The 15861-nt window shown below is 39.7% G+C and overlaps 1 protein-coding gene across 23 annotated transcripts in view; it reads left to right on the forward strand.

Moving 5' to 3' along the window:
- The window catches only part of EPB41L2 (erythrocyte membrane protein band 4.1 like 2), a 218817-nt gene that overhangs the window by 143185 nt on the left and 59771 nt on the right, over nucleotides 1-15861 (forward strand). For all 23 annotated transcript variants that reach the window (XR_009005263.1, XM_007190851.3, XM_007190852.3 and 20 more), the window contains 3 exons: nucleotides 5367-5409; nucleotides 10668-10743; nucleotides 14061-14279. Coding sequence is in view for 22 of the 23 variants with exons in the window: in XM_007190851.3 (XP_007190913.2) it covers nucleotides 5367-5409; nucleotides 10668-10743; nucleotides 14061-14279 (338 nt within the window). In the remaining variant the exon portion in view is untranslated. The remainder of the gene's footprint in view (nucleotides 1-5366; nucleotides 5410-10667; nucleotides 10744-14060; nucleotides 14280-15861) is intronic.

The raw sequence follows: 15861 nt of genomic DNA on the forward strand, positions 1-15861 counted from the left end.
ATAAAATTCTATATTCAATCCAGTTACACCTTATAATACCGCAGACAGGTGTTGGAATCATGTTCTCCCTGATGCATAGTGAATGTTTCACTGTAACAGAGGGCCTGTAAGGTTTCTGCTAACACCAACGTGATGGCAGTGTTCTTAGACTTAATTTAGACAGAGGTATAATAAAGGGGATCTGCTTCAGTGCTCTAAATTCTTAAAGGAAAATGCAGATTTTAGACAAAATTATTCTTTGCTTTTAACATTTGGTAATAGGGTGTGTGTTGGATTAAGTTTAATTTCTCTCACCTGGCAAAATTGACAAGCACCAATTCTGAAGGCATGGCTAGGCATTTGGAAAAACTTCTAACTCTGGGGTCTTAGCATCTACCCTGAAGGAGAATTAGGTGAGATAGATATTTTTGGGAAGGAGGGAATTAGAAGATAGATTTTGTGACTGTATCGTGAGCTGTTTTCTATATCTAGTGTGGCTAGTGGCCCAAGACAGGCAGCTGGCTGCACGTTCAGACTGCTGGTGAGATGCTGCCGGTCGATGGGCCTGAGTGCTCATGTTTGCCAGGTGAAAGTGGTTAGCACTCCTGTGGAATAAAAAGACTGTGGCTCTTGACATTATTTGATACAGCTGTTTAGTGTGATTGGGAAGGAAGCAGTCACCTGCTAGGGCTTTCTGCAGGAGGCCGTCAACAATTAGAATATTTAACCAGTGAAGGCTGGAGGTCTTCCTGACAAGCCAGTTAAAGGACTTGAAAAATGTCTCTCTACATTTGACTTCCATTAAAGACAGGAATTTCTACACAAAAAGAAAGCTCTGGTTCTACTACTCAAATGGTGGTGCAGGGCCCAGCAGCATCGTCACCACTCAGAAGCTTGTTAGCAGTGAGGAATTCCGGGTCCTCACCCTGGACTTACTGACTTGTAATCTGCATTTTAACTAGATCTTCAGGTAATTCACATATACCTTTAGGCTTGAGAAGCACTGATCGAGGGGATAAATGCTCTTTTGAGGTGGCAGAGAGAATTATAGGAGTTTGGGATGTCAAGAAAGCCAAGAAAGTAGGGGGCCCTAATAACCCAAGTGGCTCGGGGTGGCAGGATGTTCTGGTACTCATAGCCTCTTAGGTGGGAGTGAGGCTATTTGCAGTCAGCCTGGACATTTGGACCATATAGTCTCTGAGGTTTTTTCTAACACCAACATCCTATGAATATAAATATAGTGATTCATCATCAAGCTTTTATATTTTTCTAGATGTTTCTGTTGTTGGAAGATAATTGAGAATCACCTTTATTTAACACTTTTTCTGAGAACCAGTAAAATATCATAGGGAAATACCAGAAGACTTGGTGTTAACCAAGACTGTTCCGCCCTCAGGTTTGCAGTGGGTAAGGGAGCAGGATTAAGGAGCTTCTCTAATTAACTGACAGAAAGACTTAAGTGTGAAAAAAAAAAAAAAAAACGTGTATAGCTGTTTGCTGCTTAGTTAAAAATTTTTTCTCTAACCTTCCAAGGCAGGTTTTTGGTTTTAACTTTTTCTTTGTGCCTAGATTCCTTTAACAGTCTGGTGAATTCTGTGGGCTGCTTCTCAGAACAGTGTTTGAAATGTATGATTATAAAAAACAGACCTATGAAGGAAGCCAATAAATAACATTCTCAACATATTAATTTAAAAAATTGGGATAAATTCATCATTAATATCTAATCCCTACTGTGATTTCAAAATATTGATTAGCATAAATGATATTTTAAGACCTGCAGCTACTATAATGTGCTGTGGAAATAGATTTGATTCCTATGAGTGACAAAGCTAAAGGCACTGCTGATATTAGCCAGGTTTTTTTTGTTTTTCCCCCTACATTCATAATTAATAGCAATGTTAAATTTCAGCTAAAGGTTAATGAAGATAAAGATGTAACATTTCCCCCCCCCCCAACTGATTCACAGACTCTTGATTTCATGTTTTAAGGTGATTTAATAACACTGACATTCTAGGACCACATTTTAATTTTAATTTACTTTTGTTGGAAGCCTGTGATAGGATTCTCTAGGGAGAAGGGGTCTGATTTTTAATCTCATCTGGCCCATGACTACAGTGCGTGTATTTTTTGAATCCAGAGTCTGATTTATTAACTTTTTGTGGGTAGAAGTAGTCACATAAATATTAACTTCTTTAATATATGTAATATATCTCCTTTGGAAATAAAAAATTATGTGAAGAAGAGATATATACTGAAAGGTGATAGAACAATTTAATTTTATCATTGCCAAAAAACATCTACTATTAAAGGCACTAGATAAAGTCCATTGCATGTGTACTTACTCTTCAGGAAGCATTTGAATGAATGTTTGAAGAGAACAACCCCATGGGGTAGATGATATGATCTTCATCTTGAAGTTGAGGAAACCGAGGCTTAAAGAAGACAGGGAATGAGCCCAAGGTCACAGAGTTGGTGGAAAGCCAGAATTTGACTCCATGTAGTTCTGATTCCAAAGTCTATGTATGTGGCAGCCAAATCTTTAAAAAATGGGAATGGTGCACTATAATCTGTCATGGTGTGTGTGAGTGTGTGCATTTACGTCATTCTCTGATGGCTTTTTCCATCTTTTTGCATCTGCTTCTTGATCCACCCAGCACTCCTCAAGTGTCAGAACCAAGAAATTCTTTTTTATTATTTATCTGTTAAAAAGAATTTTATGTCTACTATTTACTTATAATTGATAATGCAGATAATAGACTGATATTTCTTTTAAAAGTCATGTTAAGGCATTTTTGGTATTTTTACTTATGAATTTATGACCCTAGGCAATAAAATTGTATCCCACTCATGATCTAAGTGCTCATTGGAGCTAATTATTCAAATAAAAATAAACCTAAGACAAATAATACAACCTGTGGTCTTTTAAATTGATCACAGCATGGGAAGGGAGGAGACAAGCAGTGGGCCACCAGCCAACAGGTATTAATTTAGTACTTACACTGGTTGCCTAGAACTGCCAAGTCCTGTGAAGGATGCAGGGAATAATGGTCTATCCTGGCCTTGCAATGACCTCCTTACTCCTGGGTGGGAATGGAGTTCACAGTGTGGAAGTGGGTGTGGTTAGCAGATGGGTACCAAAGGGCAAACCAGGTCGGTGGATGCAACAAGTCCTCTCTGCTGCCGCTGTTTGATCATATCAGGTAAACTCTGCCCGCTCAGTTTTTGGATGGGCTCTGAAATAAAGAGAATACGCCGCTTTGGTCTTAATATTGTGCCTGGCAATGTTGTGGAAAGTGGCCCGAGAATGACAGCGAGTCTGAATGTGGTTGGCTGGCGCACAGAAACTTATTACTCATACTCCTGGGTCTGCAGAGCCAGATTGACTCTCTGCGTGCTGTGCAGAAACTGTCGGGTGACTTGTACGAGGCTTTGGTGCTTCATGTGAGAATGGACGGTGCTGGTGGCTGGGACACAGGGTTACTCCTTGGGGTTACAGAAGATGATGCTGCTTCCACCCTCTTCCTCCGAGAACAGAGAGGTCTTTTCTTTTCTTTTTTTTTTTTTTTTTTGCTGTTCTGTGAGAGACATCTATACCAATTGTCACACAGTGAAACTGGGGATTTGGAAGGGTGTGTCTAGGCCTTTAATAAGACCAGTAGTTTCCCCTCCCCTCTCTTCTTTCTTCTGTGCTCATGTTGTGAGGGATTTTTTTCCTTTTCAGTTTGGCACGAGTTTTGTCTGATTCAGTTTTTCTTGCTGTGGTTGTTACTTCCTTGGACGAAATACCACAACACTTTTGACTCTCCTTCCCTCTCCTCCAGCCGCTCCCCTGTCTGGGCCAGAGGCTGAATGATGCGTTTTTCTCATCCTTGTGCCTCATGATAGCCCGCCACTTGGGAGCCAGCTGTTGCGTGGACAGCTGCTGCGGGGCCGGGAAGCTGAATGCCAGGCTCTCTTCTCAGGGGAGAAGTAGAGCTGCTCCTTGACGCAGCACTGGAGGTACCGTGAGAGGGTCCTATTGGCCCTGCACATCAGTGGGCCATGCAGCTGGGCCACCAGTGCTATGAAACTTAGACCAAGCTCTGGTAACTCTTTGTTGAGAGGGTTGAATATAGCCAGTGTTAGAACAGGGCCATGCACACCTTGGATCCTTGCTGCCCTGAGTATAAGCCCTGAATGGTACAGTAAGACCCATGGGGGGGGGTGGTCTATGCAGCTTTGCTTTCAAAGCATCCTGTTGTTACTACTTCTTAATAGTGTGTAAGTTAATGTTCCGTTGTACCCATTCAACATATTGTTAAGACAGTAGGTTATAATTTTCTATGTAGCAGTAAACATTTTAATTGTTTGCTTTACGTATCTGAATAAAATTCTGTTTAAACACATGTTATAATACATGATTTGGGATGCTTTTAGAATGAATGAAACTTATTTATTCTAAAGCCAATTATTTGAGTCAGTTTAATATATCTCAAAAATGTAATTGTTCTATTAGTGAAGATAAAGTGAACTTTAATAATGACTTGAGGATAAGGTAGGAGAAGTATAAAAAAAAACATATATATAGCATATACATAAACACACACACATATGCAAATTTTTTTTTTATTGGATACATCTTTTGCCTGTAGCTTTAAAAAACAAATATTTAATGTCCTTAGAGGGTTTGAACCTAGTAGTTCAAATTTGGTCTTTTTCACTTTAAGATATTATAGTGGTTTCCTAGAATCTTTTTTAACTTTCTCAAAGGGTGGAAATAAAGGAAAAGTGAAAGGGAGTTCCTTATGATTGTGACTTTCAACTTGGAATGAAGTTTTAAAAGGATGTTTAAATCTTCCAGGAAGGAAAATACTGGCTCCAATCTGACAGTACTTCTCCATGGCGTTGTACAGTTGCAGGCAAAAACAAAGTTTAAGGAGGAATTGGCTTTAGGAGTTGAGATAATTGTGTTTGATGGGGGTATGTGTACTTTTAACCAATAGTTTCCAATTCACATTTTATCCATGAATAAGAGCCAATTATTGTCCTTGACTGAACTCTCATTTCAGTGTCCACAGGGGCTGTTTGCTGGCAGTACTACTATAGAATAAAGACTAGATGCAGATGTATTACGTCTCATCATTTGGGTAGATGTTTGATTTCACATCCAAGAAAATGAGGCCCAAGAGACCCCCCCTTAAAGTGTTTTAATATTTTATTTATAACACACACACAAACACGCATTCAAAAACAAATCAGTGCTGAGCCCAGTGGAATGCTAGTAGCTGTTTGCATAGGACTTCGTTAAAATGTTTACACTTAAATAAGTACGTGAACTGTAAACTGTTCCATTTTGGACTCTGGACTATTTCTTATGGGTTAATTAACCTTTTTTTCTCCCCCTGCAGAACTGGCTAGATCCCGCAAAAGAAATAAAGAGACAGCTGCGAAGTGAGTATTAAATCATCATACTTTGAAGTTATCAAGTTAATCTTTACATCTATGTTTTTCTATCTTTACTAAAATTCACAGGAATGTAAACTAGAATAAGATAGTGATAGAATGATCAGCTCTATTTTGCATTCATATCATGTAGGAAGTTGAGACTCAACGATGTTTCTGTAGAATCATGACTGTTTATTTTGGTCGTGGCTTAGGGACTCCTCTACTGGTCAAGAGGTTATAGACTCCTCTTCTTAAATATTCCCTCACAGTGTCTACCACTGTGAAGCAACACCTGATCTTTATCTCTGGGGAAAAGTATGAGAAGCTGCTTTTCTGTAACTTTCCCTTTTTATATGCAATGTACCCAAGAGAGCCCTGTTACTCTTGCTTTGTCCACTTGATTTTGGCTGTGTGTCCAATTAGTTTAATTAGTAAGCATACCTCTGGCTCCAGAGGCACATGGATGCACTGTTTCTGGATGTCCTGGAGTGAGGGTTTGAGGAGTGAAGGGCATGCAAAATGATCCTTCAGGTCCTCTGAGGTGTTTGCCTTCTCTCCTCTCCTCCTGTCGCCACGTTTTGTGCTCTGAGTCTGGGTTTGTTCTTAGTTCTGCTTGCCCCTTTCTTCCATGTCCCCTTTTGTTCTTACTGTCGTCTCCCTTAGTGACTTATGTGTCCCACTCTATCTAACCAGCTTCAGTTCCCTCCTGTGGCTGGTTTTGTGATATCTGCATCACAAATCATTATCACCTCAGAGCAATCTCTGATAGGGGATCTGGCTACTTAATTTACTTCAGGGTCTGTGAATGACTTAAGCAGAAAAGGGAGGGAGCCACAAACAGCTGGACTGTTTAGACAAGAGAACAAAATTCTTACCAGCCCTTCGGACGGTGGGCCCCAGAGCTGTCCAGGGAGAAGCCATTTCCCTGAGCGCCAGCCTGCAGGACGCTCTTTGCACTGTTGGTTTCATTTCCCTACTTGTTTATTATTCCCAACGTCAAAACACTGGAACACATCTATGCTTTTCCCTTCTGTTCCTTTCTGTCTACCTTCCATCTCATTTTCAGTTCTCCACATTTGTTTTCTTTATTTCTTTTTCTTTCTCTCTCAAATTATTAATACTTTTGGGAGTTTTCCTATCATTTCTTTCCTTCTCTACTCTCCTTTTTTTTTTTACTGAGTGTATACCTTATTTTTCCTATTTCCTCTCCTTGTAGACTCATCTTTCTTTTCATTTTTTAAATATCTTTGATTAGAGTGACCTTCCTGATTTGCCCAGGACTGAGGGCCTGAGGGGTTTCTCAGGATGTGGGACTTTTAGTGCTAACTGGGGTGGTTGGTCACCCTATCTTCTGACTATTATCCCTGGCTTTCCATCCTTCCCTCCCTCCCTCCCCCACCCCTCTGCCCTGCATTTATTGTCTTGGTGTTTCATCCATTCGTGTTTGCTTCATAATAGAAAAGGGGGAAAGTAAAGAAAAGGAGTAATTAGACAGAGATACATTATGCTTACATTATGGAAGAAACTGTACCAGAAAGCTTCGGAACTTTCTCTAGTCCCTTCTGCGGTTGTTAAAACTCTGCCAAGTGCGTGAATTCAAAAAGGTATGGATGCTTGGTTCTTTCACTTTCTCTGAAACCCTACTTGCCAAGTGACCCAAACCATGGACGGAACAGGATAACCTCTGAAACATGATTGATGTTCCATTGAATTTGTTTCCTATAGTTCTGCTTTGGCTTTTGTTGGATTATGTTTGTGTGCTACTCACTTCAGAGTCATGGAGCTATCCTAACTTTTGGAAGGCAAGACTCTTTCTTGCTGATTATGAATCACGATCTTACGTTTTGATTATTTGTGAAGTTTTTTTTTAGAGTTATTTCAGGACTTTTGCCCTTGTGGTTTGGCAAGGGGAATAACAGTAACACAGGATTTGGCATTTTCAAACTATTGGAGCTAGTTCCCTAAATGGAATCCTGTACCGTCCTGATCATGAAAGTAGGCTGAGGAAATGAAGTTTTAGCTGTTGCATTTTACCTCTTTCTTTCTGCTTGTGTTAAAATGGATGAAAGAACTGTTTGTTCTATCTTAGCCCAACCTCTGCTGTGATTTATTGTCATTCAGTTAACAGAGGTAAACATTAATCTTTTTTGAGTTACTTTTGACAACTGACAGCCTATCAGTTTCTGTGTAAAAGTTGTCTAAAAATCTTTATTTTCTCAAATGTACACAAATAAGACTATATAGATATATAAGGCAATATATCTTAGGCTCGCCTGTATTAATATATAAACAATCCATAGCTAGACTGTTTATATAGCTAGGTAAAAATGATAATAATATATAACTAAATAAAAAGTTTAGCATTATCGGTACAACTTTATCAACTTTAGAATTGGAAATAGAACCTGAAATATGTGTTCTATTAGAAACTTATCCCTGTTGTCATATCCAGGTAAGCATGTGCTGGGGTTAATACCTAGGAAACAAATAAATAAAGATCCATTAAGAAAAGATATGATAATCCTGTGATGACTTTGCTTAATTATGCGTTAGTAATTACGTTGAAGAAGTACATATGCATCACAGCCAACCTGGTGCTACTGGCCAAGAAATGGCATGTCTCTTAATACTCAAGAAAGGTCTATATCTTTTTTATGATGTTTTAAATGTATAGAGGGAACTTAAATCTTTTTATTAAATTTGGCAGGTTTGCGTTATTAGTAGAATAATGATGTATTGAGCCAAAATCCAGCAAGAGTTCTGTGTATTCACAGTAGCTATTCAATAACTCTTCATTGACTTCTGAGTGGGAGAAAAGTTAGTGTGTCTACGGTGAGAAAAGAACAAAATGACCCATTGAGCAAGAGAATGGGATTCAAGAAATTTTTCTTCAAGTCCCTAAATGAAAGCAACTGTGAGCCCTTCAAATATGTGTGAAATGAAATAACACACACACACACACACACACACACACACACTTTTTATGTTTTTAGTTGGAAATACCATGAACTTTCAGTATAACTCTGAATTTAGACCATTGGAATTATTTTGATCCCTTTACGAAAATAATACCTGCCCTGTCCCCAGAGTTGAGTGGTTTTTTTTGTCGTTGTTGTTGATTTGTTTTTAAAGCCACTGAAGCATGATAAATCAAACATAAGTTAAATGGTAATGTATAAATAGCAATGTTTTCACTTTCGTTAAGTCATTATGGCATGGTTGTTTACTGTATTCACTGTATGAGTATTCTTAAGCCTAATTTATAAAACCTGGGAAATATTTTTATTGTCTTTAAGTATTGTTGCATTTTATCACTCTCTCCCTTCCAATAGCCCATGAATCATTTCTTGAATAGTTATAGTGGTCATTTGATCATTGCTCCTCTTGCCCCAACAATATAGAAATCCTAAATTTCTTTTTTTTTTTTTTAATAAATTTATTTTATTTATTTTATTTTTGGCTGCGTTGGGTCTTTGTTGCTGAGCGCGGGCTTTTCTCTAGTTGCGGCAGGAAGGGGCTACTCTTGTTGCGGTGCAGGGGCTTCTCATTGCAGTGGCTTCTCTTGTTACAGAGCATGGGCTCTAGGCACGCGGGCTTCAGTAGTTGTGGTGCACGGGCTCAGTAGTTGTGGCTCATGGGCTCTAGAGCTCAGGCTCAGTAGTTGTGGCACATGGGCTTAGTTGCTCCGCGGCTTGTGGGATCTTCCCGGACCAGGGCTCAAACCCGTGTTCCCTGCATTGGCAGGCAGATTCTTAACCACTGCACCACCAGGGAAGCCCTCTTTTTTTTAAAGTGTGGAGACTATTTGGCATCTAGAGATCCTGTCGTTAAAACAAATCTTATCTCAGAACTATTACATGAAGTTTATATTAAAAATTTTGCATATTAGATCACCATATAAAACATTTGTTGACATACCAGTAAATGTTTATTAAAAAGTGAACCTGGGGCTGCCGAGGAGGAAGCTGGTGTCCTTGGCAGTGGCTGCACTGACCAGGGAACGTGGTTTATGCACAAGAGAGGAGCATGGGGTTTGGAGCCTCCCGAACTTGGATTAAAATCCTAGCTCTGTAAGGAAAATGTGGTGTATGCATACAATGGAATATTGCAGAGCCTTAAGAAGAAAGGAAATTCTGACTCATGCTACAACATGGATGGATCTTGAGGACATTATGCTAAGTGAAACTAGCCAGTCACAGAAAGAAAAATACTAGTGTGGGTTCAAGCATTCTCGATACTTCCTTCTGTCATCTTCATAAAGTCCTGGGTCACAGAGAGCTGCCAGCTGTTATTACAGCAAGATACCTGCAAAGGGTGGACCCCTTCTGACTCTTGCAGTTAAAATCCCGGTGCCTGGAGTTTCCAGATATTCCATGGCTTGTCCCCGCCTTGAGTGACAGCATGGTGGAGGGGATGGAGCAAGGGGCCTTGGCATCAAGGCTGCAGTGAGAATGGAATAATGCAATGGAAACGTGCAGGTGATAACGGGGATTGGCTGGAATCAGGAGGAGAGGGACGACGATCGTTTCTGCAAGTAACTGTGAAGCCAGGTTATAGGAATTTGTTCTCCACAGTGAAAGCTTCACTTATTAAGAAGCTCTTCACAAAACCTGTGGAAAACGCACAAGCAACGGTCGGCAGTGGCTGTCGCCAGGGGGAATCGTGTAGCTGAGGGAGAAGAGTCACCCTACACCCTTCCAGACCATATTCACATATTTCCTCCCCCAGAAAGCAAATACAGAGTTTAAAACGACCTATTCTTCTTTTCTGGAATATGATTTTTTTTTTCTTTTTCTGAAATTGAAGTGTAGTTGATTTACAATGTTGTGTTAGTTTCAGGTGCACTGAAAAGTGATTCAGTTATACATATAAAAACAGTCTATTTTGGGGGGGGGATTTTTTAGAAAATAAAAAGAAATGGAGGTATTTGTAATGAGGTGGATGGAGTTAGAGTCTGTCATACAGAGTGAAGTAAGTCAGAAGGAGAAAAACAGATACAGTATGCTAACACATATATATGGAATCTAAGGGAAAAAAAAAGTGAACCTATTATTCTTTGATGATGGGTTATTTATGGAATTGATTTTTATTTTTCACTTCATTTTTGTTTTGTAAATGATATTTTCTTTAAATTAAAAAAAATTCTCTAAATTGATTTATAGCATGACTGATCTATACTATTTGAACATTGACCTTTAAGTTTTATCAGTATAAATGGTGATTGTGTTGGTTGCATAAATAATCATGATCTTTAATAATTACAGATCTTCCTTGGCTGTTCAGCTTTAATGTGAAGTTTTATCCTCCTGATCCTTCTCAGTTGACTGAAGATATCACCAGGTACTTTACATTTATACTAAAAATGATTCTTTACTTACAGCTCTCATTTATTTCAGTGCCCTGGGGGGGAATGGTGGTAATTTTAGGATTAAAACCAAAACACTTTTTCTTAAGCTGAGTTTTAGAAGTTTCCTTGGAAGTGGATATTCCAAAATAGTTTGAAATGTTTCTAGTTTCAGAAATTTTATTCACTTTTCTTTAACTTCCCATTTATATTCGAGTAATGGAATATTTTTTAAAAATTGCAGCAACTTTGTTTCCTATGTTATACTTTCAAAAATCACTGGTATTTAATATTTCAGATTTTAATACTAAGATAGTTTTTATTGTGTAACCCATGTGTGCCTGTGTACTAATCTCAACTTACAAACGTTATATACAGGTAGAAAAATGAAAAACTTTTTAAAAGTTAATTTTTGGAAGTCTCTTGAACTATAATTTTTATACACACACACACACACACACATACCTGCTCCCCAGGATAAAAAACTAATAAGGTAGGCTTTCTTATGTAAGAGTCAGTAGCTATTTCATTTCCATCTCCTCTGAGATTATCTGGACAATACAGACACATGCTTAAATTGCAAATAAAGTCTCAGTTTAGGAGCAAGAGTGCATTTACTGATTTTGAGAGTGACTAAGTATTTGAATGGGAAGAAGGAACATTTAGAGTCCACGAGTACCTTGATATCTTAGCCCTATTAAGCTGGGTATCAGCGATTGGAATTCTTAGCTTTGGTAAGAGTAGGTCTATAGAGTGATTTGTATATATTTTTAAAAGATTATTTACCTGGCCAAGGAAAACTGCATTCTGTATATATACTTTTGGAAAATTAGAGGGTGTTAGCTAAAGACTCTGTTTTTGATTCCGGCGGTTCCTGTGTCCTTGACGTTTTCTGCTAGGCCAGTTTTGTCGTCAGATGTGAAGTTGGGTAGATGTTTAAGCAAGTGCATGATATCCATGTGAACTAGGAATAATGGAGATTTTTTTCTAAGATTGGATAAACGACAAGGCCTTTTTTCCCCCCCTTTACTAGTTGTTGCTGAATAAGGATTTACTGATACTAATTAAGTTTTGATTGAATTAGCTTCAGCTAGTAAATAATAAATAGCAGCTTTTGTAAACTACACAGTGAGCTGCTTAGAGCATGAAACTTGACAGGTTGCCGGGCGTAGGATACAGAGCCTCACTGCAGGAGGGCCTTTGAACAGTGCACACAACTGGGGCTTTGTGACCCAGCGCCCTCTTTGTACATACATTCCTCCTTGCAGTGATTCGTTTGGGGATGATAATCCTTTGGTGATTGCAACTTTGTAGCGTCGGTTAAGTGCTTTGGTTTTCCTTTTAGAGGGACCTTGAACAGTCTCCCTGCGTGTTTGGGGAAGAATGAAATAGTAGTCTAGTGAGCTAACTAAAAGCCTGAGACCAGCCTGTAGCTTTGCAGCCTAAATATTACGATTGAAATCTTCACTATGACTTGAGTGAACATCTAGAAGGTGGGATAGGCTTTTGAGGAGGGCAAGAACACAGTTCAGAATTATGTCTGAAGAATGATCTGTCCTGCCGTATGAAGGAGATGGACTTGGGAAACTCAGGAGGCCGTTGCGGCTTTTGTTTGAAGTTTTCAGGCCTTAGCCGTAGGCTTTAAAAACAGAAGAAAGGATCAGTGTGAAAAGTAGATATACTAATATAAGGAGGAGCAACAAGATTTTAGTAATAGATGGAATCTTTGTGTTTAGGTCTTAATAGTGCTGTAAAGTATGGAGAACCAGTGATATTCTTGATTAGACTTAGAGAATTTGAGGATAACGTGGAATCGTAGTTTAAAATTTAATTTGCTAAAATAAAGCGGTGATGCTCATGTTGTTCTAGGGGTCAAGGAAACACATAATTCTCCTCGGAGAGAGAGCTACTGCAGTGCTTAAAATTACTCAGACTGTAGTGATAGTGAGATGAGTTTCATTCTTAGAAAATTATGGAGCACTTGTCATGTGGCAAGTACTTTGCTAATAACTGTGGGCTTATGATGATGATAAACAGAATCCCTGCCCTGCCTGACAGGAGATTTGGGTGGTAGGTAATACAGATGTAACTGGGGGATGGCTGATGCCATGTTCTGGGACATGCTGTCTGACCCAACAGCAAGAGCCCTGGACCCACAGGCAGCGTGCCCCTTTGAACATGGGGGGTAGAGGCAAAAGGAGGGCGGAATCATGACACCCCCGCCAGGCAAAAGCATCCACAGGAAGAAGCCACCAGCCAATAGGAATGGCAGTCTCTTCAAGAATGAGGGAGGGCGCTGCCATTTTCTTGGGAGGAGTCAGTGGTAACCTTAGCAAGTGGTTCAATTCAAGAGTAGAAATTAGGTTTTCAAATGTTAACAAAAGGAGTTGATGGGGGACCCCCCCCCCAACCCTCATAAAATATAAGTAATGTGTTTCTGCATATTATTTAGTAAAAGCCAGAATCTTTTATAACTGTGTAATAATCCACTTGGAACACTGAATGATGGTTATTATAACTAATAATAATATTATTATGATTATGGCTACTAGTTATCGATTGCCAGGTACCATGCAATGTCTTTTATTTATATTATCTAATTTTTTATCCTCATCTTTAAAGGGAAATAGAGTTCTTCCCATTTTACAGGTGGAAAGTTAGACTTAGGCGAGTAAATTAGCTTTTTCAAGGTCACATGGGCAGCTCTGCCAGGCTCTGAAGCCCATGATTTTTCTACTGTAAACTGAATTAGCTGCCTCTTTAGATGGGGTAAATGGGCAAGTAAGGACTTCCAAGTAGAGACTGACTTATGATTGTTGTTAAAGGGTCTCAGGAAAAGAAATTAGTATGAAAAACATGGAGAGGATAAAGGGTGGGTGACCTTAGCTTCTCATGTAAATCCTGAAGAACTGTAGCTATTTCTTAAATTTTATTAGTCTTTATAGCTTTTGAAGAGCAGGCTAATTTTGATTACAGTTTTAAATCCAAGGAGACTAAGTGATTAGAGTTTCACCTGCAGTCACAAAACTCTTTTTTTGTAATAGTAAAAATTAAAAATACACTGTTGCCTGAATAGCAATTCAGAATTTCCACTCTATTACTTTGCCCTCTAGATGCATTTTCTATAAATAAGTCACAAGTTTAGGAGTCCATGGAGGAAGGTGGGCTTCTTATTACAAAACACTTTTTTTGTTCTGCATTTGAAGAGTGCCTGTATTATATATTTGTTTCAGAGGAATATCAAAATCATATTTATGAGCGCTACAGTCTTAACTAACCGTTCTCCCACCCTTTTGTCCCCTGTTCCTCACAGATACTTCTTGTGCCTTCAGCTGCGGGAAGACGTTGCCTCAGGCCGCCTGCCCTGCTCTTTTGTGACGCACGCCCTCCTGGGGTCGTACACTCTGCAGGCTGAACTTGGGGACTGTGACCCAGAAGAGCATGGCAGTCATGACCTCAGCGACTTCCAGTTTGCCCCTACACAGACAAAGGAACTGGAAGAGAAAGTGGCAGAGCTGCATAAGACCCACAGGTCTGTAGACTTGCTTGCTGGAGAGAGTGACCGTGGTGGGTCTAAATGGCTTCCCTTATAGCATTTGCTGGACATTTGAGCATAGTTGATGGGATTATTCAGTTTGCCCTTGTGGAGCTTCACCTAGTGCTAGTCAAGATAACTTGGAGTCATTGAGACAGGCTTCCATTGTCTTTATGCCTGTAATACAAGGAACTGTGCTCATGAGAGTAAATGTTTTCATTTATTAAAAAAATGTACTTTTCCCTATGTTATCTCCTGTGCCTTCCTCCCAGTCCTCTCCCTTCACACACACATGTGCACACACATACACACACACATGTGCACACACATACACACACCTGAGACAAATATACCCAGTACTTGTTTGGCATTGATTATACATTTCTTCTGCCTTTTAATTATTTTTATTACCATATTTGATAAGAAAGCCAGGGAGATAATGAGGCATCAGGATTTGAGTCAGAAATGTAAGTGGTAATGGGCGTAAGGGTAGTAAATCTACAGGTGGTTTCTCTATCCACAGAAGATGACTTTTGGTTTAGCTGAGGGTTATTAATTACTTAAATACCATGTTACACTTCGAAAACTTTTATATCTGTGAAAGCAAATGGTTCTCTTAAGCATGAGTTTTAAAAAACTCCCAGCTACGAAATTCTAACTTGTCCCATATGGCAAAATTGAAGTTTTCAAAAATTTTGACTGAAATGATTTGAAAGGAACTTTCAGAGATGAGAGGTTTTTTTTTTTGTTTTTTTTTAAATAAATTTATTTATTTATTTATTTATTTTTGGCTGTGTTGGGTCTTCGTTTCTGTGTGAGGGCTTTCTCTAGTTGTGGCGAGCGGGGGCTACTCTTCATCGCGGTGCGCGGGCCTCTCACTATTGCGGCCTCTCCCGTTGCGGAGCACAGGCTCCAGACGCGCAGGCTCAGTAGTTGTGGCTCACGGGCCCAGTTGCTCCGTGGCATGTGGGATCTTCCCAGACCAGGGCCCGAACCCGTGTCCCCTGCATTGGCAGGCGGACTCCCAACCACTGCACCACCAGGGAAGCCCCTGAGAGGTTTTTTTTTTTTTTTTTTTTTTTTTTTAATAGCTACTTTATTTATTTATTTATTTATTTTTGGCTGTGTTGGGTCTTCGGTTCGTGCGAGGGCTTTCTCTAGTTACGGCAAGTGGGGGCCACTCTTCATCGCGGTGCGGGGACCGCTCTTCATCGCGGTGCGCGGGCCTTTCACTATCGCGGCCCCTCCCGTTGCGGGGCACAGGCTCCAGACGCGCAGGCTCAGTAGTTGTGGCTCACGGGCCCAGCTGCTCCGTGGCATGTGGGATCTTCCCAGACCAGGGCTCGAACCCGTGTCCCCTGCATTAGCAGGCAGATTCTCAACCACTGCGCCACCAGGGAAGCCCCCTGAGAGGTTTTTAAACAGACTACCTTCACTGACTTTTCTTTAAAAAAAACATGCAGTATTTGACTTTAAATATTTTCTTATTAACTTCATTCCAAGTCTGTTCAGTAGACATGTATTATATAATTTGAAATTGAAATATCAGGTGCTGAAATGCCATGGGGAATATGAAAAT

The sequence above is a fragment of the Balaenoptera acutorostrata genome, chromosome 14 (genome assembly GCF_949987535.1).
Source record: "Balaenoptera acutorostrata chromosome 14, mBalAcu1.1, whole genome shotgun sequence".
NCBI classification, from domain to species: domain Eukaryota; kingdom Metazoa; phylum Chordata; class Mammalia; order Artiodactyla; family Balaenopteridae; genus Balaenoptera; species Balaenoptera acutorostrata.